The following is a 23117-nucleotide window of genomic DNA, read 5'->3' as shown; positions in this document are numbered from 1 at the left end:
CCCTCCAGTTTACAGACAAGGATGACATGCAGGACAGTGTAAAATGCTTTGCACAAGTCCAGCTAGGCACTTTCCATTGCTCTTCTCTTATCCATGAACACTGATAATTCTCAGGAGATTGCTAATCAGCTTGGGTGAAGATTTTTCTCTCAGTTAAATAACAGAGTTGACCAAATGTCCATTTCTATTCTAGGCCAGTGGAACTATTTAATTTGCTATTGGAGACAGTGCCTTAAAACATCCTCACACTGCATTCCAAGGGGAGTGGCAGGGCTTCAGTGGTCGTTTTAAACTGTAAATATACCATTTCACAGATCACCTTCAGTCTTCATGAGGAAGAATTTGCTTTCATTTCCAATCACCTCTTAAAAGCCATATACGTCCTCAGCCCTAAATAAACCCAAAAGTCAGAGTGGCTCACTCCACTCCCCACAGCTGGATCCACTCATGACATTGCACGACAAGCCACAGAGGTTACCCTCAAAACCAAATTAATTTGGGATGCTTGGGATTTATTTTCTGGCAGTAGTCATAGTCACTAGATTTCTTCAACTTCAACTTGAAGCAATGGGTTTACAGGACTGAAAATCCACTTTTTAAAATGCTGATTGAATGCCACTGCCCAGCTGTCCTTTACCCATCACATGCTCCATCTCTCACGCCTGTGAACAACAGGCACAGCAGCACATGTAGAATCCAGAGCCAGAGGCTTATCTACAGGGCTTTTTAATGATGGGGATTAGTTTAACATTAAGTGTTTCAATCCTCTATACGTGCAGCTTGGGAGCTGAGGGCATGAGAAGAGCTTTCACAGAGAGTGATTCCCCAAAGCACTGCTATTTACAGTTCTGTATGATAAGTGATTCTGGGAGTCCTGCAGTCTAATCCATTACGTTTATGTTTTAAATGCATTTCCCATCTAAAGCATTTGCTCCCAAGCTAAGGAGGCAGAAAATAACCTTTTCTGACTGCAAGTTCCCAGCACAGGCAGATAATCCTTGCATTAGCCCAGTGTTGTGGCAAAATCGTTATTTCACCACAAGAGAGCACTCCAGCAATATCAGATTTTATGTTGTCTATAAGCAATTTTATGACTGCCTTATGCTCCACATGGGGCACCCACTCAGAAACCAAAGCACTTAAACAAAATTCTAGATCGATAATAATAATCATTGTAACTGTAATTTCCTAGAGAAAGAGAAGCAGGGCCAGCAGGACTGAGGTTACAATGCCCCAAAGCCTCGCTCATGCAGTGGCAGTGCAGTCATGGGGGCAGTGCTCCCACTGCAATAAACAGCTAATGCAGCTCCTTCTTTCTTACCAGAAAAACAAATACTCTGTTATTGGCATCTGCTGCCTTGTCACAGGGCTGCTGCCCTCTGAGTTATAAACAACATCCCACAGTTATCCTGTGCCTTCCATCCGTGCCCTGACAGCGCCGTGCAAGGTGACCCAGCTGGGATGCTGAGGCTGGCACTGCTCTCTGCAGCAGCACATTATGAAGGGCTAATCAGGAGAAGGTGCAGGGAGGATGCAAGTGGAAACAGGATGGGAGAGTGGAAATGGGGCTGCAGAGCCAGGACTCATCAAAGGCATCTCTCCCTGCTGCACAGTGCTCATAGATGGCAAATAAACAATCGCTTATCTGTGAGGAGGTGCTCTTATTTTTCTAAATCCTGCCAAACCCATGGCCAAAAGACATTATTGGCTAGGATGGAAGCTAGAGTTGTGGGAGAGAGCCATTTTTGCTTTTAGACACCTTGCCAAAACTATGAACCAAGAAGATGCCACTCTTGCTAAAAGTTCTCATGACAACTTCACCTCCCGTCAGCAGCTGAGACTCACTGAGTGTAAGTTCAGTGTCTGCCCCGTGAGGGCAGAGCAGACCCCTAAATGAACACAGCACGGGGAAGCTGAAGGAAATAAACAGAAGAGAATAATTTCCAGCTTGTGCACCAACCTGGTTGTGGGAAGAATGCTATCAAGGATCCTGCCTGGGAGCAGGTTTATTCCTGATAATTCCAGAAATTATAGGCTTAAACTTCTAGAAACTTGAGATACTTAATCAGTAGTAGTTAGACTCGTAGGTCATCTCTTTTGGGAGAATGGGTAAAAAGGGAGAAATATCAGTGGAAGAAACCCAAGATTCTTGCTGCTTATCCACCAGCTTCTAAACTTTTTGAGGGCTCTCTTCAACATAGACTCACCTTAACAGGAAAAATTAGTCTGGAGCACTGTGACCTTTTTTTTTTCAGGAAATTAATTTCTAATCACATGTTCACCCTGAAAGTTGAGTGAGGTTTTAGAGAAATTTTTTTTTCTTCCCTGTCTCCTTCCCTTCCAGTAGAACAATGACAAACTTAGGAGCCTTAAATGATGTGCTTTTATTTCATAGTGGGAGAGTGCAGATCAGTTGTACAGATCACACAAGTGGTAGGGTAGGAAGCTCCTGTGATGCATTGTCAGACACAAGATTCATCACTGAGCACACACTGAGTCCCCTGAGAAATGTCTCCAAGGTGAAACAGAAAGGTGTCTTTTTTTCAATCCATCCCCCACTTAGACCATAACAGTCAAGCAACTCAACTGTAAAATTAAGTTAAACCATGTTTACAGAGGTGCTGACAGGCTTTCCAGTCATGTAAAACTAAATTTATAGAGCCAAGTTGGTTGAAGAAAGCATTTTTTGTGGCCAAGTAGAAGAGGAGGAGATTTCCCAAGGAGGAAATCTGCATTCCCAGGTCTAGTCAATGGGCCAATACTGCTTTTGGCATTTCTCTTTGCTCAAGTGGTAAAAAGAAATAAGGATGGGGCTCGAATTCCAGATGCCTACTTCAAAACACATAACAATTCAGCATATTTGGAACTTGGGTTTTAGCGTTACTTCTGTTTCTCTAGAAGTCATTACAACACAGCTTTTAATTCCAAAAATTATAACTGTTCAACTCTGTCACCAGACCTAAATTTTTCAGCTTTGTTCAAATTTTGACATATGGCTTTGGGCTGGATTTTTCAAGTCCTCCTGCTTTGTTGTGCACAAGGCAATTTTTCTTTCCTCTTTCATAAGTAATTGAAGGTAAGCAGGGGGAAAATGGGGAGGAACAGGCCTATACAATAACTCACCAAGGATGATGACAGAAAATTGCTGCTGTCTGCACTAAGTAAGGGACTTAAAATAATCCATCAGTGACAAGGGCAGGCTCACTGAGCTGGCTTTGCAGAGCTGTGTCAGAGTTAAACTAGGCTTCTTTTCTCAGGTAGGTCACCTTTTTCTTTACTTCACTAATAACTGTCCCTCCCTGTTCAGAGGGATGTGGATGCTCCTAGAGGAAATCTAACAGACTTTTGTTTCCTTCTGTGAGACTGAATTACAGACAGCTCAGCACTATATAACAAAGACAAAACAAGCCTTGCCCAACAGGTAACTTGTCAACACAAGGCAACTCAGATTTGTATTTATAAAACCTCATTGAAGCTCAGTCCTGAGAGCTTCAAATGAGGAGAACTGGTGCAGATTCTTAAATAAACTGGGACCCCCCTCCGGCATCAATCCATTTCTCAAAAGTTTCCTTTGGAAACTTGGAATCTGTCTGAAATTTGGTAGAGTGATTTAAAACAAACTCTGGAATGGAGCAAATTTCACATGGATTGATGTTATAAGCACTTGAAAGAGCTCCTGAAGTGGCTCGTTGTCAAACGAAATGAGCAAAAGCGGAATTTTTTTTCTCAGAGGATTTGCTTACCGAAATCCCACATGCTGCACACTTCTTGCCAAATCTCTGCAGAAACTTCTGCCAGAAGGGAACACTCACGACTGCTGATACCTACAAGGGACAAAAAGCCTGTATCTGTACTGTGCTTACTTCCACTGTCTTCTTCAGCTCTAGACCTCACAGGCATCTCTTTGTCTAGTACATAAAAGCCTGAAAGGATGGTGAACATGCAGATTCTTCTTTCTCCTCATCCTTTGAGTGACTTTTTAAAATTCATTGTTAAGCTATCCATCAGAGGGTTTTCCACAGTCAAATCTCAGAAGATAGTGTCTTAAAATTTCCTTTTCTAATGCAAGCCACAGCAGTCAAAGCTGTGCTCATTCATTAAAGTTCAAACATACTGCAAACAGCCACACTTTGTGCTAATGCCTTTTGCCATACTGCCTGAACCTGACAAATGATGAGTGAATTCAGCTCTACCCCATGGCACAGGAAGAAAGCTGAAGTGCAAGATAAACCTATCCAAAGATATACGTAAGAGTACATTCCATACTGTGTGTCCCTTCTTAGGAACAATCTGTAAGAGAAATAGTTGCTTGCAGTTGACATTATTGTTTCAGACTCTGAAATACTCACCCCTAGCAGCAGCAACCACAAGCAATGTAGTACCTATGTACTGAAGTACTGCTACTAATGGCAGCCTTACACTTGACCTTTATTTAAATGTCATCTAAATAATGACATAAATACTTAGCTATATTGAAGTCTTTACTTCCTTTAACTCTACTGTCTCTTGTGTCTCTTCTTGGTGACCATCACTTGCAGAGGCTAAAGATTCCCAGCACTCCTCTTTTGCTCTCCAACATCTTGGTTTTAATGGTTTTGGAAAAAGATATGTCTTATAATGTGGGAAAGGATAAGTATCACCTAAGCAAGCAGAATTCTACCCCTGCATGTTAAGAAAAAAGATTCTGCAAAAGGATCTTTTTGTCACACTGCCAATTGCTCTAGAGAGGAATTTTCGTATTTCTGGGTATTTTAAATATTTATCCTTGCAAGCTGCCTAGCCCAGAGGAGTCGAGTGTATGAATATGCAAATTGAAGTTGTTTAATTTTCAGCACATAGGACTGGGGAAAGGGACAAAGGAGGTAAAATTCCAAACCTCCTTTCTAGAAGCAGCTTCTACCTTTTATAGAAGCTGTGGCTTACAGGTAAAAACAACAAGGAATTAATTAAAAGCCCCAAACCACTATTTTTTTAGAAGTGCAGTAGGGAACATCAGCTTTATTTCAAACAGACAATGCAAAAGATAGTATAGCTTCCTAGCAGCTCTGCTGAGACACAAAACTCTTCTTGTCTTCAGTAATTTTGTGCCAAAGCCCAGCGAAAACCAGGTAATGTTTGGGAGAGAAGTGCAACTCACCAAGATGGTCACCACCAAATACTGGAAGTGATTGCGGAGGCCGGCAGCGTGAGTGCAGAACAGGACAAAGTTCCCCTGCTCCAGCTGTTGAATTTAAGACATTTGGTGACCACCAAAAGACAAAGGAAAATTTTAAAAAGACAAAAATTGCATCACACTCCATGTCAGTTAACTATAGTTGGTGACTGATTTTTTAATGTAGGGTTTGGGAGTCTCATTCTTCCCTTGTTTGCAACGATTTAAAGAAGCAGTAACCATCCCCTTATCACTGGAATAACATGCCAGTAATATTGGGGCAAGCAAGAGGTGGGCCACACCTAACAGAGCATAAAATTGACCACAACAGGAATGGCCCTATGAAAGGATTCTGTCTCGAGGCTTTATTCCCTATGTCCCAGCTGCCTTGTGTTGTCTCAGCTGCAGGCTACTGCAAGAAACCGCCCCTTCTATTCCCCAGCAAGGCCATAAATCTTTCTCCAGAAGCTCTGACTCCAAAACAAGTAACATTGCAGCTGTAATAACACTCCTGCCAACTTCCTGTAGTAAAGCAGCCGGTTTTGTATGCACCCTCAGCTATGGAGTGTAGCTTTGGGTCAGATATCTCCCTACATCTGAATCCTCATCAGATGGGAGGATCTAACTGCACTGTATTATATGACAGGTGAAGCCACTGCCACCACCATGCTTCTGCAGAACTCAGGGGGATTCTGAACACCAGAATATGATAGAGGGCCAGCTCCAGCAATTCTGCAGAAGCAGAGTGACAGAGGAGGATTTAATACTCCTGCCGCTGCAGCATGATCAATTCTTGCTCCCTTTGTGTGCTTGTAGATTACAGTGGCAAATCACCTGTATACAAATTAGGATATCCAAAAGGTTGTATCCTGTCTCTATTGCTACAAAACCCTTCCCTAGTTTGTGTCCCTGTTTATGCTGCCCTAATTTTAGACATAGGATATCACACTCTGGAATTACAGCCAATGCATCTTTACCTGCCTATTCTTTTTGCTGGGCAGTAATCCACTCTCTAAATTCCACAAAATCAGTGTCCCTCCCTCAAACAGCAGCAAGGGTTGCTCATGCTGGCTCAGCTGGAGTAACAGAGCTTCCAGCTCCTGCCTCCCCTCACACCTTCCCTTCAGTCTGCACAAACAGCAAAACAGAGAGATATGGACTGACAGATGATCTTTTCCTCTCTGGGTGCTGTCAGCAAGTAGTTGGCTGCCAGCAACCAGATGTGCTCTATATCCCTGCTGGCTGAGGGGATGCTGGAAGGATGTGGACAATAAGGGACCTTTCATCTGTCATCTTCTCCCTGTCTCTTCAGTTGCTCACAGTACCTGCAGATCTCAGACATGAGCAGAAATAACTTCTGTTATTGTTTCTCACCCTTGGGTATTCCAGCAAGGACTAGCAGATGCTGCGCCCAAATCCAGGCCAATGAAAAAGTTCAGTGCTTCTTTGCAAACAAACTTTTAAGCAGTCCTTCCAAGGAACTTAATAATTCACCAGGACTGCTGGTGAGCACAGGACTGCTCTCTTACATGTCATATTCTTGCCTTCTGTCCTGCTACTCCCTTGATCAATGGTTCACATGACTAAGAGTCTCTTGGCAAAAATGTGATAGTCATTTGCTTTTCAAAATAAAGTAAACTTCAACTGATATGTAAAAGTTCAGAGTAAAATAATATATTTACTGAATTGAACATGTCCTAAAAGTCAGGCTTAAAAAGCCTGCTGTACTTATGGGGAGTGAGGGTTTCTTACTGAGTGGATTTTCTACAGCTCCTCTCTATGAGGGGATGCACTGCATCTTTTCATGAGAGCCACATCCAATTGCAGGTCCTCATTTCAAAATGAGCTCTACCTAGCTCTGACACAGGTGAAACCTCCTGCCTCTGAATGTCTTCTTACACTGACCTAATGCCTTCCATCACAAAAGACTCCACAAGACCCAGTGCAGCCACTACCTGAGAGCAGTCATCTCCACAAAGGAGAGGGGCAACAGTTTAAACAGGGCACACAGAGAGAGGAACAGACAGAAGAGAAAAAGCATTCTCTCAACAACTGAAACCACAGGAGACTGTGGGTGGATAACACAGAATGACCCAGACTGGGTCACTAGGACTAGTTCTTCACCTTTTATGAAAAAGAAAAAAAAAAAAAGAACAGAAAAGAAAAAGAAGTCTTTAAATGGTCATGACTTTGGCTTTGCTTCTCCTTTGTAAGAACAATCTCCAGCCACACAGGACCCCGGGCACCAGAAGAGGAGTCTGGTTCCCTACTGATTTACAGGGGAAGGCAACACCCCCCAGATCACCCCTCCAGTCACCAGCCAAAGGTTATTTGCATTTCAGACTCTCCCATGCTGGGAGTGGAATGAGGCCAACAGACAGACTGAGGGTCTGAAGTTACCTGAACTGCTGTCGAGATGAGAAGGAATGAAGCTGTAAGCTTCACATATGGACCATGCTTCATGGTGAGTGCAAGCCCCTTACAAAAAGGAATTGCTCTGTCTGAATTTAAGGCATAAGGATCTAAGAAAAGCAGAATACATAAAATAAAAATATTTTCAATAAAGGAAGATGAAATAACAATTATTAAATTGAGGCACATTTAAATATAACTTACCATCCCTTTCCTTTACTCCAAGAAAAAGAACGACAATTCCAAGGAGGTACACACCTGCTATGACCCCTGCTGCAATCATGTAAACTTTTGCCTTTCAAAAGGAAAAAAGACATTTGAAATTTTTACAGAAGAATGACAAGTCATTATGAAAATTTCAGTCCCTTTTTGGTAAGCCACCTGCAAATGAAGAAATGCCCATCTGCATACAGCCAGATGCATCTGCTGCCTCTCTGAAAAATGTTCACTTCTGCAGTTCATTTATAAACCACACCTGCCTTAGCATAAATTCAGACCATATAAGTATATATTTCTTGAAAGAAAAAAAAAAAAAAAAAAGAAGCAGTGAATAAAAGGGTTACTGTGTTGGCAACCTGAATGTTTTAAAAATTTGCTTATGTTGAGACTAACTACAGACATACACAGTCACCTAATCAAAACCATGCATCATCCACAGAGACATTCTAATTTTCAGAAAGTCCAGATGATCTGGCTACACAGACTGCAATCTGGAATTTCATGGTGTATGGGAGAGTTCCCAGTACTGATGCAAACATAGTTACTACAGTTTCTGCATTTACACATAATGATAATAATGTCACATGATTATAGTAATGAATTTTAGAAATCATACTTACATGCCAATGTTTTGAGAATATGGTACCTTGCATGCTGGTTTTCCCAGGTATTTAGTGACATATTCAAGCAAATTCAGAAATCTTTGCTTCCTTTTAGCCAGGGGAGCAAAGCCTCCAAGGATACCTCCCACATCACCAGATCACATTTACTGTTTCTAACTCTGATTACACTGACTTTGAATTAAAGCTTTAAAAAGTATTTTCCTTTAGTATGATGTAATAATTTACCTCATACTGTGTTATGAAAGATAGCTTATATAGCTTTATGAAACAAGTATTACTTGATAGGAAAACTGAATTCCAAATTATTGGTTATATATTGTAGATTAAATTATTATAATTTAAAAAGAAGTTATTAAAAAATGCAATTACAAGAATGTACATCAAAATATAAAGACATTTAGTATAGGTGCAAATGCATTCAGACGAACCACATAAGAATAGAAAATTTTCAAGAAAACAGCTTTTGTTAAGATGTTTTACACAGAAAATAACATGGTCAGATAAAGGAATGCAGGGCTATTCTTTATATGGAATAAAGTTTTGGGATTTTTTTATATCAGAACTATAAATTAAGTTACAGAGTACTCTCCCACTGTTGGTTATGGCTTGCACAGAATACAGAGTGCAGTAGTGGAGATACCTGAATTCACATAAACAAAGCAATTTCATCCTGAAATGTAGCTGAGACAGGAGAGAAGGGGATTAAAAAAAAGAATAGTAACAGGACTCTTTTATGGTTTTCATATTTTGTTTTTATGGATTTGTTTATTTGCTTGAAGCATTTGAATTAAATGTTGTGTTTCATAGGCCATCATTAAATGTCATTTGAGCTTAAACCATCAAGGATGCTCATGGCAGGTCAGATAAGATTCTCTAACCCTGAACAAAACTTGTCAGCCCATCTACAACTCCATCAATACCCATGTTTGGTTTCCAGTAGTAAAGATCCATTCATAAGCTTACAGTAACAACTTCAGGAGAGCTTAAAAATTACCATTTCTTCCACTTCCTTTTTTCAGTAAGGAGCAAAATAATGCCAGTTGTTCACTAAGTGCTTTTTAAGACCAGGTGTGTTCTTGAGCAGCTAAGAATTAGTCCTTGTGACTAAAAGAGTCAGGGTCATACTCCTGAAGGGCACTAAAAAAAAGTCAAGATTTTCCCTCTTCTAAATATTTCCTGATGGAGATACTTCAATTAATCCAGTCTTGCCTCAACTTGTAACTTAATGCCCATCAGCCATACAACCAAAATTCAAGACTCATTAAGGTCTCCTCTTTATTGTGCAATTAATTAGGTGCATATTTTGCCGTGTGGTGTGAGCAAGGGGCAGCTTTCCAGTCACACTGCAGCTTCTTCAGATCTGAAAAATGCTTGTGTCTAAAAGCTTTTCCATAATTTCCCAGTTTTAGTATCTAGTTTAATGAAAGATATTGCCTCTGCCTATAAACTCTGGCTACTTTAGACTATGGATTTTTGCTAGTTTTTCAAAATAAAAAACTACTTGACATTCAACCCATTGTGAAGTTTCTTTCTCCATCTCCCTCCTACCTCAAAAAGGGCAGGAAAGCACAGATGGTTAAACAGAAAGGAAATAAATCAAGACTGATTATTTTTTTTTTCTCCTTGAAAACCATTTCAGAGGTTTCAAAATAGAAATTGGGGATTTTAGTCTGAAGTAAATTCAGACAGGGAACCAGCTGTGCAATGAAACTCAGCTTGCTCCATGACTTTTCAAGCTGCTTGTCTTGACAACTCACAGAGGTGCAATAAACACAGTAGTGCTCTACATCAAACCATTGTCCCAGAAACTAAAAAGCAAGGCAGGATGAAATTCTGTGTCTCATTAAAACACACACTACAAGTTACCAAACAAGCATCTTCAAAAACACATTATTCAGCCATAAAATGGCATGGCCACTTGGAGAAGCAGCCCAGCTGTCCTCAGACTGTTGCCCAGATCAGCTCTATGAGAAGCCTGTGCCAGAAAAACAAGGATCAGGTGGCACAGAGGCAAAGAATAGTGTCTGGGAATGGGGGGAGCCAAGGCTTTGACACCTTCCTGGACCACCAGTGCTGATGCCTGAGTATGCAAATCCAAAACATAGATAAAAACATAGCTTAGCTTGTGATTTTACTGAAGCATGATAATAGGAGCTACTCCACTGCATTAGGAAGAGCACAAATATGTACTTCCTCATTTGCACCAAGCATTTGAGATTAGATTCAGGTCAAGGAATCCTCTTCATAGGGTATTTTATATACTGGCTGGTACTTGCACTGACAGAGCGACAGATGAAAGTATAAAAAATAAGGATGAATCCAGCAGTTGGTAAATTGGAACCAACAGTTTGCTGATTTCACAAGTGACATAGGAAAAAAAAAATCCCTGCACAATGTAATTGTTTAATTCAGGGCCTGTTTCAAGACCACTGCAAACAATGGAAGACTATCAAATTGTGTTAACTGAGGTTTGGATCAGGTTTTAGGTTTTCTTCCCAGATACAAAACCTTCTTTGTTTCTCAAAAAATATAAAACTCTAGTATGAGGAGATTAAATTATTTTTGCAAAATTACAGGAAAAGCCTGTCATGGAAAATTAAATAAATAAGCATGGATCCCTAGGTTCATTCCTCATGTTAATCACTGAGATCTGCCCCCACTAATGGGGTGTTACCAATCATTTGCTTTCAACAGTGCTTTGTACCTTCACAAAAGTACAGATTGCAAATAAGACTCACAAAATTGCCACTAATCTGTACAGGAGATCTCCAGTCTGACTCCTCTGGAAATCAGTGTTGCTGAACTGAAAGATCCTGCTGTATCCACCCTTTTTTCATGGAATCATAGAATGCTTTGGGTTGTGTGGGACATTCAAAGGTCATCTCATTCCAGCCCTCTGCCATGGGCAGGGACATCTTCCACTGGACCAGGTTGCTCTGAGCCCCATCCAGCCTGGCATTGAGCACTTCCAGGAGTGGAACATCCACAGCTTCTCTGGGCAACCTGTGCCAGTACCTTGTCACTCTCACTGTAAAAAAACCCAAAAAAGTCTTCCTAATATCTAATCTAAATGTACCCTCTTTAGTTTAAAACCATGCCTTCCTGTCCTGTCATTACAAACTCTGCTTAAAAGTTTCTTCCATCTTTAAAATCCCCTTTTTGTACTGAAAGGTTGCAATAAGTTCTCCCTGGAATTTTCTGTCCTCCAGGCTGAGTCCTCCAACCTTCTGACCATTTTTGTGACCCTCCTCTGGCTCTGCTCTAATAGGTCCAGGTTTTTCTTGTGGTGAGGACCCCAAAACTGGATGGGGTATTTCTGGTGGGGTAAAAGGTGCTTTTCTTACTAAGCTTCTATAAACTGTAAATCAGCCCCTAGTGAAAAGGAAGGGTGGCCATGTCCCTCCCAGCTGCTTTTTGGGTTTGGCACCTCCTGCAAAGCTCCTCAGAGAAATTCTGGTGACACACTGAGAAGGGGTTGCAAGGACAGCAAAGATGGAAAGAATTGTCTGCAGCAAGGTCATTGCCTCAGCTCCAGCACCACTGATCTCAAGGAGGTCATGTTCATGCTCATCCTGCTGGACATGATCTGGTATTAGAGAAACATCCCCACCCCTCTCCATAGGATATTTTAGTGCGTTCCCATAGACACTTACTTGATGAGACAGGGGATCTGAGGGGTCTGGAATGCTGGGAACGTCATGCCAGGAGTCAGTGGTGTTTACTGAGGGAGTCACAGTGCAGTGGGGAGAGACATGAGCACTGGCCACAATCTGCCCCTGAAGTGCAGCTCCAATCAAGGTCCCAAGCACTTCCATGGTCATTCCTAAAGAATGGAAGCACAAATGTGCACTGAGGATGAGAATCTTGCTCATCTGCCTCACTGAAGGAAAAGGTTATCAAACTATTTCCTCTTACAGGAATGAGCAATGCCAAGAACATAAGAACTGAAAGGCCAACAAGGAAGAGAGTTGCAGTTGCAAGGAAAGAGAGTTTTGTCATTTATTTTCTCATCAGTTTTGAGAAGAAGCATCCATGAAAGAGCCTTTTCTATACCAGGTGCATGAGAGATGTAAATGCTGAGATTAGGAGCCACAAGGAGATAACATGGAGATCTTTCATCCTGAGGACCAGAGTAGAACTAATTTTTAAATGCCATGTTTTCCAAAGTAGGACTTGGAGTCATGACATCAGACTGTTCATCTCAAACTTGACAGCAACTTGTGAAACACTTATCTAATCAGACCTCTGAGTCCTCCAACTGTAAAATAAAGTGATACTTGCCTCAGGTTTATGGAAATAGTACAGCTACAAAGCTCTTGGAAACAGCAGGTGCTGTTCTTAATTGCCTAAGGCCAGAGTCAGGCAGAACTATCTACCTCAACATCAGAGAACGATTCAGATCACTAATTCTCACCAGAAAAAGGGATCATCTAAAAAAAAACAACCAAAGCCCCCACTTAGGAAAACAAAACTCTAACCCTGGCATCATCTCGTGAAATTGATCAACAACCTGATCAGGTCTTTCAGCTGTGTTAAGGCAAATGGTGAGAAATTTGGGTTCTAGACCCTCCTCACCCTGAGGGATTTCAAGCCTGCTGTGCTTGTTTCCCTGCAATATGGCCATATCCAGCATCCCCATGGCCAGGAGATAAACTGAATTCCTGTCCTAGCTCCAGAGAATTTTTCTCATTTTGCATAAAGATACATTAGGGCTGAACGCATGAACAGATTAAAATAGGGGGGAAAGTGTTCCCATTTGTGAGGAAATGGACTTCTCATTGACCCAAACTTCAGGCTTTTTTTTCTGTTTTTTCTCTTTCAGTGGGGTCGTTTGTGCCAGGGTCATAAGTTCCTTTCTGAGAAGCACCATGGAGGATTCTGAAGGGATGCTTCCAGAGCAGGTTGTGTCCTGGTGGTTATGCTCCCTCTGGGACGTGACAGCTGTCTCAAAAGCTCCTAGAATCATGTTTATTCGAGCCCCCTGATCTATAACAGCTTTCAGTGACCTCAGACATGTGACTTTTTGCATGTCCCTGTAAAGGAATAAAAATACTTCACCATCTAAAGGGAGGGCAATGCACACAGGTCGTGAGGGGTTCAGACCATCAGTAGCTGTGCAAGATCCAATGAGGAAAAGGGAAGAGAGGCTCCCTAGGAGACATGGACCTTTTAAACCATTGCTACTTTGTTCCCAAACTGAGAATGCTTTTGAGTGGAAAATTTGAGGCGCCGTGCAACATTAATTTAACCAAAGGGAAGTAAAAAAAGCCCCTTCCCCAAAGTTCACATCCAATTTTACCAGCAATGTTGCAATTCAGTCCATGCACACAGAAATCCTGGCAGATGGTGGAAATCTAACTCCAAGCTGGTCTCAAGTGTTTGGACACAAACTGGTCTCAGTTGGGTGTTGCAGAGCTTCCAAGCTCAGTGCAAAGGCAATGCACTCAAACCACACCTTTCATTCAAACACCACCTACACATTCATAACCTTTGTCTAGGGCTCTACATCTGCATTTTATCAAGAACTTGTATGGAATAAAACCCAGAAGCATCATTAGAGGCACCAGAAGTATAACCACTGTGAAACTATTTTCTAAGTAGCAGCAAGAGTTGAGGAACAGGTATCCTTCAAAGTTCTTGTGAGCCCAGAATTTATGATGTATTGCTTCCCACATCAGCCAAGAAAGCTGATCTGCCGGCAGACTGTACCTTGAAGTAGGTTATATTTTTGGCCAGAATGAAAGTAGGAGTTATGTTAAAGCAACTTTGGAATCCAGTATTTCTACCTTGTATTGATAGCAACAACAGAATAAAATTTATAATAAGCAGTTCTGCTTGTCTCCAGCAGAGGGTAATGGATCCTCTGATCCCAACCTTATTTTTAAGAGCACACTTCATATTACACAGCTGTTTTTCTTTTACAGTTGAAGAAATGCCTGAAGAACTGACTGCATCCATGACAGTCTATCAACAGGAAGAATTCTCTGTGAAGCCCAAAGAGAGAGAAAAGTGTCTAAGTAAAACACTTACCAAAAAAGGTAAAGAAAAAGGTTCTCACATAAGCATAACCATTACAAGACTTTGCTTCAAACAAATATTATATCAACATGCACAAAAATACAAACATTTGAAAAGCCAAAACTATGGCTCATTCCACCACCTTAATTTGGTTTAGCAGAACAGCTGTGCACTCAAAAGTTAAACCCATGACACCATAAATGTGTGACACCTCTCAGCCACAGAGTTCAGCAGCTTTTATGAGTACAAGTTTCACATGCCTGTGAACCCTGCACGGGACTAGCAGATCAGAAAGCACATTTCTTTGGACCACAGCCTCTGAAGACATAAAACCAGACAATAGAAAATACTAGGTACATAGATTTAGTTAGAATTTAGGCCAGATGACTCAGAATACCGTCAGTGCCAAAGAATATAACACAACTGGAATCTTCTGCTGTTTAGTCCTGTCCTGTGACTGCCAGTCCAGACGTTTTCTTAAAGATAGTTGATGGTAATGCAAATTACAACAGTTCCTGTCTCTGGAGAGGGATTGGGTTGCTCAGGGGATATTGTATCTAGAATTTTTGACATTACATTTTCAGTTCTTCTCGCTATTTCACTGTGCCTCTGTGGGTCTCAACATAATCAAGGATGTCAAGGGTTAGAAGGACTAATGGAAAAGAAAAGGGATCTTGCCAGGAAGAGAAAACAGATGCAACAAAAAACCTACAAGTTATTCTAAAGGAATAGAATACTTTAAGGACAGGTTAAGACACAGAGAAGTCTTACATGCAATATTTGACTTTTTTCTCTTTACTTTGCTTAATGCAGTTAGTAAAGAAGGCCTGAGAGCCGAGCTGAAGAGAGTAGGAGGGAAGGCAACTGTTCTTGCATTCAATTTATGATCTTTACAGGAAATCTTGAAAGTATTTTCACTGCACTTTTTTGGGTCTGATTGATTTGCTTCAAAGCTAAAAGTTTGTCTGGTTTTGGTTGTTGAAGAGCCAGAGATATGGTCTGGAAAGCCTCCTTCTTTTAACTAACTGTCGTGGGGTGACAGCCTTTATCCCAATCCCAATATCGTGTGTTGTGTCTGGCCTTTCTTCCCCCCCCCCGGCCGTCTTGCTGCGGCGGGGTGGGGAGGGTGAGGGTGACCGGGCACCTCGGCTTTTGCTTTTGGCTGGCTGCTGCTGCTGCTTAGCTGGCTGGCTGCTTTTGCTTTTGCTTGCTGCTGCTGCTTAGCTTGGCTGGCTTGCTTTCTTTTGCGCTCTTCTTTTTTTTTTTTTTTTTTTTCCTTTCCCTCTTTCTTACCCTCCCCTGAAGATACCGTACCGGCTCCGGACCTGACCTGGGACGTCCAGGACCCCCCGGAGTCTGCGAGAAGAAGATCAGCACCCTCCACAACACTGCCTGGTTTCTTTTTCTTTTCTTGTGTTGGGGAGTGTTCCTTTGTTACTTGTTATTAAATAGGTTTTATTTTCCACTTTGCTCCTCCGAGGAATTCCTTCCCGAACCCGGTATTGGGGGAGGGGTGGTTGGAGGTTTGTTTTAGGGGACTCCCTTTCGGAGATTTCCCCTAATTTGTCCTAAACCAGGACAGTTAACTTTTTGGTGCGTTGGCCGGGAAACGGAGGCCAAAGACAGTGGAAAAAAAACCCTATAACAATAATATTTTTGGTTCTGGTTGTTTCGTGGGCATATTGGTTATTCATAATGTCATTTGGGGTGAAAGCCTGCCGGTATTTCTGGTCCCTAGGGGTGTTTGAAGTTTTATTACCTTTGTGGTCCCTAGGGTTATTTCCTTACCCAAAAATAGCTCTGGTGTTATCCCTAATAAGTTATTTTTGTAGGCGGGGAGCATTAACCAGAATAGTCATTGGGCTGGCCTTATGTGTGATGATTTGTCGGGGGTTTAAAATGCTGGACTTTGTTTCAGGAATGTATAAATTGTTGACCTGGCTGTGTACTCAGTTTGTTTGGGGAGAAGAAGAGGAAGGGGCTTTTCAGCTTTCGTCTTCCTTCTTCTCCCCTGAATTGTTGACATCTCTATTAGGAAATATTGAATTTCCCCTGAGTTTAAAAGAAACCATCTTTCTGGCATTTAATTTACTAAGCCTTTTCTATACTGTCTGGAGTGTATATAAAATGAAAGCTGAGATTTCGAGAGGGGTTAGAGAGACTCCTGATTTGGGAGTAAAACAAAGCAGGAAAAATCTTGACTGGAGTGGGAAATGGGAGGATATGGGCCAGGCTTTAAAGGAATTTTCTCATCCTATAGACTGGGACTTCCCATCTGATCAAATTCAGAACCCAGTCGAGGTGGCAAAGTATTTGAGGGAGAAGTGCCATGGTAATACTAAGGAGGAAAGGATCACTGCAGTGAGCTGGGCCTTGGCGTTTGTTTACCGTACTCTGTTAGATACTGTGGAGCAGCAGATAGCAGAAAGGGAACAGGGAGATAAGTTGGTTACTATCCCAGTGACCCAGGCTGCAGCTAACATCCCAGGCTCCAGGCTAGCAGCTGAATCAGACAATAGGCCTCAACCCATGGCTGTTGCAGCTAATACAAGAGGTGGGAAGTGTAAAAGCAAGACCGATCGAAAGGTGGAGGATGATGATGATGATGCCGGAGAAGGACCCTCACCAAAATCAGAGGCCACATCAAGGGGCACAGGTTCTGGAGCCAATACTGACTCCTTTTCTCTGAAGGACCTCAGAGGCTTAAGAAAGGATTACAGACGGCAACCTGACGAATCTATAATTAGTTGGTTAGTCCGCCTTTGGGATGCTGCAGGGGAGGTTACGATGTTGGATGGTACTGAAGCGAGGCATTTGGGATCCCTGTCACATGATCCTGTCATCGATCAAGGTATGATGAGCAGGGCTAGCCCTCACAGCCTCTGGGAACGGGTCCTGGATAGTGTAGCACAAAGATACTTATGTGCAGATGATCTCTATATACAGCAGACACGTTGGAAGACCATAGAACAGGGAATCCAACGCCTGAGAGAGATGGCGGTGGCAGAGCTCATTTTCTCAGATGATATAACAACTAGGGATCCGGACCTGGTACCATGCACACCTGTAATGTGGAGGAAACTTGTGCGACTTGGGCCACCTGAATACGCTTCTGCCCTAGCAATAATGAAGCGGGATGATACATATGAGACTGTGCTCGATATGTCAAAGAAGCTTCGAGCGTATGCAGATTCTGTGCACGGCCCAACTCATGCCAGAATTGCAGCAGTGGAAACCCGACTGCAGAAACTAGAGGACAAAATAGAGGAGAATCATAAGAAACTCCGGGAAGAGATTAAGGAGGACCTTATTCAAATCTCGGCTGTACAAATTAGAAGCCCTGGTATCCAACGTTGGCGCTCCTTTGATGGGCAGAGAAGGTACGCCCCACGGGCTGAGTTATGGGCCTTTCTGCGCGAGTCTGGAGAAGACATGAGGAGATGGGACAGAAAACCCACCGCTGCTTTGGCACAACGGGTGCGTGATTTGAAGGAAAGAGGAAGTATCAGCAAAAAGAGAGCAGCTCCGGTTGCTCGTAGCCGAGATGTTAAGTATGATGATGACAATGACATGTCCGATCCCCTTGAAGGAACTTCTAAGGCACACGCCCAAGGAAAGAAGGACAATCTGGCTTAGAGGGGCCCTGCCTCTAGCCAGGAAGAGGCACGGGAAAATCGGGTCTTTTGGAAGGTGTGGATCAGATGGCCTGGCACATCAGAGCCACAAGATTATGAAGCGTTGGTTGACACTGGATCACAGTGTACCTTGATGCCATCGGAACACGTGGGGACAGAACCTGTTTCCATTGCTGGAGTGACGGGGGGATCACAACAGTTGACTTTGTTAGAAGCTGAGGTGAGCTTGACTGGGAAGGAGTGGCAGGAACATCCGATTGTGACTGGTCCAGAGGCTCCGTGCATTTTGGGCATAGACTTCCTCCGGAATGGCTATTACAAAGATCCTAAGGGATTCAGGTGGGCTTTTGGAATAGCTGCAGTGGAGATGGAGGGTATTAAACAATTGAATACCTTGTCTGGACTATCAGAGAACCCATCTGCCGTAGGACTCTTGAAGGTAGAGGAGCAACGAGTGCCAATTGCCACCTCAACAGTGCACCGCAGGCAGTACCGGACGAATCGAGATGCCGTGATTCCTATCCACAAAATGATCCGAGAGCTGGAGAGCCAAGGGGTGGTCAGTAAAACCCACTCACCCTTTAACAGCCCTATCTGGCCTGTGCGAAAATCTGATGGAGAATGGAGATTGACTGTGGACTATCGTGCCTTGAATGAAGTGACTCCACCACTGAGTGCGGCTGTACCGGACATACTGGAACTGCAGTACGAGCTGGAGTCCAAGGCAGCAAAGTGGTACGCGACCATCGATATTGCTAACGCGTTTTTCTCCATTCCTCTGGCAGTAGAATGCAGGCCTCAGTTTGCTTTTACATGGAGGGGAGTGCAGTACACCTGGAACCGATTGCCCCAGGGGTGGAAGCACAGTCCTACCATCTGTCATGGACTGATCCAGGCTGCACTAGAAGAGGGTGAGGCTCCAGAACATTTACAATATATTGATGATATCATTGTTTGGGGGAACACGGCAATAGAAGTGTTCAAGAAAGGAGAGAAGATCATTCACATTCTCCTGAAAGCCGGATTTGCCATTAAGAAGAGCAAAGTCAAGGGACCTGCCCGAGAAATCCAGTTCTTGGGGGTGAAGTGGCAAGACGGACGGCGTCAGATTCCTACGGATGTTATTAACAAAATCACTGCTATGTCCCCACCAACTGATAAGAAGGAAACGCAAGCTTTCTTAGGCGCTATAGGTTTCTGGAGGATGCACATCCCTGAGTATAGTCAGATTGTGAGACCCCTTTATCTGGTTACCCGGAAGAAGAACGACTTCCATTGGGGCCCTGAGCAACAGCAAGCCTTCGTCCAGATCAAGCAGGAGATCGCTCATGCTGTAGCCCTTGGCCCAGTCAGGACGGGACCAGATGTGAAGAACGTACTCTACTCTGCAGCCGGGAGCCATGGCCTGTCCTGGAGCCTTTGGCAAAAGCTGCCTGGCGAGACCCGAGGCCGACCATTGGGATTTTGGAGTCGGAGCTACAGGGGGTCTGAAGATAACTATACTCCGACAGAAAAGGAAATCTTGGCTGCCTATGAAGGAGTCCAAGCCGCTTCGGAGGTGGTTGGTACAGAGGCACAACTCCTTCTGGCACCCCGACTACCGGTGCTGGGATGGATGTTCAGAGGAAAGGTTCCCTCTACCCACCATGCCACCAATGCTACTTGGAGTAAGTGGATTGCCCTCATTACGCAGCGCGCTCGAATTGGGAAGTTAAATCGCCCTGGGATCCTGGAAATAATTACAAATTGGCCCGAAGGTGAAAGCTTTAGTGTCGCAGATGAGGAGCAAGAGCCAGTGACCCGGGTTGAGGAAGCCCCGCCATACAATCAGTTGCCAGCAGAAGAAACACGTTACGCTCTATTCACCGATGGTTCTTGTCGCGTCATAGGGATGAAACGGAGGTGGAAGGCAGCTGTATGGAGTCCCACTCGACGGGTCGCAGAGGCTACTGAAGGAGAGGGTGAATCTAGTCAATTCGCCGAAATCAAAGCTATTCAACTGGCCCTAGGTATTGCAGAGAGAGAGAGGTGGCCAAGGCTCTATTTGTATACCGATTCTTGGATGGTAGCCAACGCTCTATGGGGATGGCTGAAGAGATGGAAAGAGGCGAACTGGCAGCGCCGAGGAAAACCAATTTGGGCTGCGGAAGAGTGGAAAGATATCGCTACTCGGTTAGAGAAGTTACCTGTGAAGGTTCGCCATGTAGACGCCCATGTCCCCAGGAGTAGGGCTAATGAAGAGCAGCAAAACAACCAGCAAGTACATCAGGCTGCAAAGATAGGGGAGTTGAAGATAGACCTTGACTGGGAGCATAAGGGAGAGTTATTCTTAGCACGATGGGCCCATGATGCCTCAGGTCACCAGGGTAGAGATGCCACCTATAAGTGGGCACGAGACCGAGGGGTGGATCTAACCATGGACAGTATCTCTCAGGTTATTCGTGACTGTGAGACGTGTGCTGCCATTAAGCAGGCCAAGCGGATGAAGCCCCTCTGGTATGGGGGGCGGTGGTCTAAGTACAAGTACGGGGAGGCCTGGCAGATTGATTACATCACACTGCCTCAAACCCGCCAAGGCAAGCGCTATGTACTAACCATGGTAGAAGCCACCACGGGATGGTTGGAAACCTACCCTGTGTCCCATGCTACAGCCCGTAACACTATCTTGGGCCTTGAAAAGCAGGTCCTTTGGAGGCACGGTACTCCCGAGAGAATTGAGTCGGATAATGGAACTCATTTTAAAAACAATCTTATTAATACTTGGGCTAGGGAACATGGCATCGAGTGGGTGTACCATATCCCCTATCATGCACCAGCTGCAGGGAAAGTGGAAAGGTACAATGGATTGTTAAAAACCACCTTAAAAGCATTGGGTGGGGGGTCTTTAAAAAACTGGGAGCAGCATTTGGCAAAGGCTACCTGGTTAGTTAACACTAGAGGTTCCACCAACCGAGCGGGTCCTGCGCAGTCTGAGCTCCTTAATATAGTAGATGGAGATAAAGCCCCAGTGGCCCATGTCAGAGGTTTGTTGGGAAAGACAGTATGGATCAACCCTGCCTCGAGTACAGACAAACCCATCCGTGGGATTGTCTTTGCTCAAGGACCAGGTTATACATGGTGGATAATGCAGAAAGATGGAACAACACGGTGTGTACCTCAGGGAGACCTGATTGTGGGATGAGACTCGTATATGAATGTCATTGTTTGTTGAATGTGAGACAGAAGGAAACTGTAAGTGTCAAAGGTGTGAGCAAGTAAGATGAGAGGAATGCGTAAGTGTTAAAGGTGTGAGTAAGTGAAATGAAAGTTTTCATTGTATGTTCACGATATGGGATAAGGGGTGGAGTGTCGTGGGGTGACAGCCTTTATCCCAATATCGTGTGTTGTGTCTGGCCTTTCTTCCCCCCCCCCGGCCGTCTTGCTGCAGCGGGGCGGGGAGGGTGAGGGTGACCGGGCACCTCGGCTTTTGCTTTTGGCTGGCTGCTGCTGCTGCTTAGCTTGCTGGCTGCTTTTGCTTTTGCTTGCTGCTGCTGCTTAGCTTGGCTGGCTTGCTTTCTTTTGCGCTCTTCTTTTTTTTTTTTTTTTTCCTTTCCCTCTTTCTTACCCTCCCCTGAAGATACCGTACCGGCTCCGGACCTGACCTGGGACGTCCAGGACCCCCCGGAGTCTGCGAGAAGAAGATCAGCACCCTCCACAACACTGCCTGGTTTCTTTTTCTTTTCTTGTGTTGGGGAGTGTTCCTTTGTTACTTGTTATTAAATAGGTTTTATTTTCCACTTTGCTCCTCCGAGGAATTCCTTCCCGAACCCGGTATTGGGGGAGGGGTGGTTGGAGGTTTGTTTTAGGGGACTCCCTTTCGGAGATTTCCCCTAATTTGTCCTAAACCAGGACACTAACACACTCAGAGTGTTAGCTGTATTACAACAAGATCTGCCTTTAAACTGCCTGGTGTATGTTAGAACTAATTTTAAAAACACAGATGAAATGAAAAAAGATATTTCAGTTGGTGTGAACATGCACACAAAATTACTTTCCTTTTTGGTGAGATTAACTGTCTTGGTTCTATGAGTTCTCAATTTTTTTTCTGAGAAAACAGGTTTGGCATTTGAATTTATAACATCAACACATAAATCTAAGGAAATATGAACTAAAAAAAAAGAAGGCAACTAAACAAAACAACAAATCCCAAATAAAACCAAAACAACAAACTCCTCAAAATTACTTTCATACTTTCTTTAATTTAATGTTTCTTGGTTTTTCCCCTACAAATCACCTTGAAATGAAATCATTATTCCTTACCCTGACTTGGTTAAGAGTGATTTTTATTGTTTCCTCTGGCTAGCAATAAACCAAAAAGAGTTTATAGCTGATCAGACAATTAAATTTGAGACAATTAAATATTAACATCTCCAATTTAACTAGAAAATTGCAATTCCTTAGAAGACAAATTTGTTTTCATCACATATTAAAACATTCTTATAGAAGTCCAGTTTAGGGACACAAATCACTAGGAACTTCCTATAGATTAAGAAGGATTTTCAATAAAACTCAGCCCCAGTCCTCAAGAGAGAGCCCAGGTCACACTCACTATATGCTGTTGCAGAATCTCTGTCCTTCTGGTCTGTGCTGAGAAACATGGTGAGGGCAGAGTATGGTACTTGGAATAACTATGGAAAGAAAGAACATAGGAAATGTCAGGATAAAACTGCTGTATTCCTTTGATATAAAAAAAAATGGTTTAATGGGACCTTGGAATTAATTTAGAACATTCATTCAGAACATTAAGAATCCTCAACCAATTTTTTATCACAAAGACCTGCCTTTTCTTTCTGATTTGAAAAGCATATAAAAGGAAAACAGTATCTTCCAGAATACAAATAATAAATAATAAAATACCCAGAGGGTTTACCTTGATGTTGTGCTCCTTCAGTTTCCTTGGGAAAACATCTTTCACCAAGAGACTCAAAAGGACTTTGCTTTCTTTGCACTAGGACACTATTGTGGTCCTAGCTTGAGCTAACCAACAGGAAGCAAAGCCATAAAGAAGAAATACAGTTT

The 23117-nt window shown here is 43.1% G+C and overlaps 1 protein-coding gene across 2 annotated transcripts in view; it reads right to left on the bottom strand.

The window, feature by feature from the left end:
- MFSD2B (MFSD2 lysolipid transporter B, sphingolipid) overlaps nt 1-23117 on the bottom strand; it is a 46025-nt gene that overhangs the window by 8512 nt on the left and 14396 nt on the right. Inside the window, exons 5-10 of one of the 2 annotated variants that reach the window (XM_009095693.4) lie at nt 22648-22726; nt 12060-12229; nt 7769-7859; nt 7553-7674; nt 5138-5221; nt 3744-3824 (exon numbers count right to left, since the gene is read on the bottom strand). In XM_009095693.4, the coding sequence (XP_009093941.2) occupies nt 3744-3824; nt 5138-5221; nt 7553-7674; nt 7769-7859; nt 12060-12229; nt 22648-22726 (627 nt within the window). The remainder of the gene's footprint in view (nt 1-3743; nt 3825-5137; nt 5222-7552; nt 7675-7768; nt 7860-12059; nt 12230-22647; nt 22727-23117) is intronic. The other variant, XM_050972492.1, reaches the window with a different exon arrangement.

This window comes from Serinus canaria, chromosome 3, assembly GCF_022539315.1.
Source record: "Serinus canaria isolate serCan28SL12 chromosome 3, serCan2020, whole genome shotgun sequence".
In the NCBI taxonomy this organism is placed as follows: Eukaryota; Metazoa; Chordata; class Aves; order Passeriformes; family Fringillidae; genus Serinus; species Serinus canaria.
The sequence above is the reverse complement of the archived record's forward strand: the minus strand, read 5'-3'. Positions and strand labels throughout refer to the sequence as shown.